The sequence below is a fragment of the Coregonus lavaretus genome, assembly GCF_964263955.1.
Source record: "Coregonus lavaretus genome assembly, chromosome: 32".
Classification (NCBI taxonomy): domain Eukaryota; kingdom Metazoa; phylum Chordata; class Actinopteri; order Salmoniformes; family Salmonidae; genus Coregonus; species Coregonus lavaretus.
In genome coordinates this window covers 32,722,820-32,724,735 of record NC_140019.1, presented here as the reverse complement: position 1 = coordinate 32,724,735, position 1,916 = coordinate 32,722,820, and the positions used below count along the sequence as shown (strand labels likewise).

Genomic DNA, 1,916 nt, shown 5'->3' with positions numbered 1-1,916 from the left:
AACATGCAGCAATTTAAAAGATTGTACTGAGTTACAGTTCATAAAAGGAAATCAGTCAATTGAAATAAATAAATTAGGCCCTAATCTATGGATTAGTGGTCAGATACCTTAAAAAAAAAAAGTAGGGGCGTGTATCAGAAAACCAGTCAGTATATGGTGTGACCACTATTTGCCTCATGCAGCACGACATATCTCCTTCACATAGAGTTGATCAGACTGTTGAGTGTGGCCTGTGGAATGTTGTCCCACTCTTCAATGGCTGTGCGAAGTTGCTGGATATTGGCGGGACCTGGAACACGCTGTCTACACGTCGATCCGGAGCATCCCAAACATGCTCAATGGGTGACATGTCTGGTGAGAATGCAGGCCATAGAAGAACTGGGACATTTTCAGCTTCCAGGAATTGTGTACAGATCCTTTCAACATGGGGCAGTGCATTATCATGCTGAAACATGAGGTGATGGTGGCGGATGAATGGCATGACAGTGGGTCTCAGGATCTCGTCATGGTATCTCTGTGCATTCAAATTGCCATTGATAAAATGGTCTGCGGTTGTGAGGCCGGTTGGACATACTGCCAAATTCTCTAAAACAACATTGGAGGCAGCTTATGGTAGAGAAATTAACATTGAATTATCTGGCAACAGCTCTGATGGACATTCCTGCAGTTAGCATGCAAATTGCACGCTCCCTCAAAACTTGAGACATCTGTGGTATTGTGTTTTTAGAGTGGCCTTTTATTGTCCCCAGCACAAGGTGCACCTGTGTAATGATCATGCTGTTTGATATGCCACACCTGTCATGTGGATGGATTATCTTGGCAAAGGAGACATGCTCACTAGCAGAGATATAAACAACTTTGTGTACAACATTTAAGAGAAATAAGCTTTTTTTGCATATGGAACATTTCTGGGATCTTTTATTTCAGCTCATGAAACATGGGACCAACACTTTACATGTGGCGTTTATATTTTTTGTTCAGTATGTATATATATATAATGTCTTACAACACGTTATGTTATATGCAGTCATGGCTACTGGATTTCACAGGTTTCTGATACACCTTGTTCTGTCTTTCCCATAGGCTCACCTGTGAAGAGTAAACTCTGAAAGAGTGACGTGTGGTGTTGTTGCTGTGGGTTGTGCAATAATGCTGCTCACTACATGCAAGATCTTCCTCCTCTTCATCTCTCCTCCCCCCCGCCTCTGCACTAGAGAAGACCGGGATGCATATCTAAACGTCTTGACGCTGGATGAATTTCTATAACCGAATAAACTGCTTTATTATCAATGAAAACAGGCTTTTGACCAAACTTATCTGAAGAGCTGTATGTACATGTGTGTTTGAATAATTAAATGTTGGGGGACTTTCCCGTGTGTGTGTGTGTGTGTGTGTGTGTGTGTGTGTGTGGACTCGTTTAACTATACTTGTGGGGACCAGAAGTCTGGGGACATTTTGTTTGTCCCCACAAGGTCAAATGCTATTTCTAGGGGGTTTAGGGTTAGGATCTAGGGTTAGTTTTAGGGTTAGGAGCTAGAGTTAGGGTTAAGGTTAGGTTTTTGGGTTAAGGTTAGGGTACAGTTTAGGGTTAGGAAAAATAGGATTTTGAATGGAACTGAATTGTGTGTCCCCACAAGGTTTGTTGTACAAGACTGTGTGTGTGTGTGTGTGTTTGTGTAGAATAAGAAGCTAATTAAAAGAGATCACAGAGGATTACGTGTTGGCATTTTGGAGGATTGGATTGGATTCACTGAGTTTGTGTCAGGTGGGACCACTACCAGTGAGTCCTTCCGTCTTTAGTGTGTGTGTGTGTGTGCAAGTCAGCGTGTGTGTACGCGTACATGCGTTAGAGTGTGTGCGTTTGTATGTCTGACTGAGTGCGTCTGCCTACCTGAAAATGTGTGTGTGTGTGTTGC

General features: G+C 42.6%; 1 protein-coding gene across 2 annotated transcripts in view; it reads left to right on the top strand.

Annotated features, from left to right (window-relative positions):
• Window positions 1-1,713, top strand: part of macrod1 (mono-ADP ribosylhydrolase 1) — a 103,802-nt gene extending 102,089 nt beyond the window's left edge. For both annotated transcript variants that reach the window (XM_084150029.1, XM_084150028.1), the window contains exon 10: window positions 1,084-1,713. In XM_084150029.1, coding sequence (XP_084006155.1) covers window positions 1,084-1,109 — 26 coding nt within the window. In that variant the 3' untranslated portion in view covers window positions 1,110-1,713. The remainder of the gene's footprint in view (window positions 1-1,083) is intronic.
• Window positions 1,714-1,916: the final 203 nt, after the last annotated feature.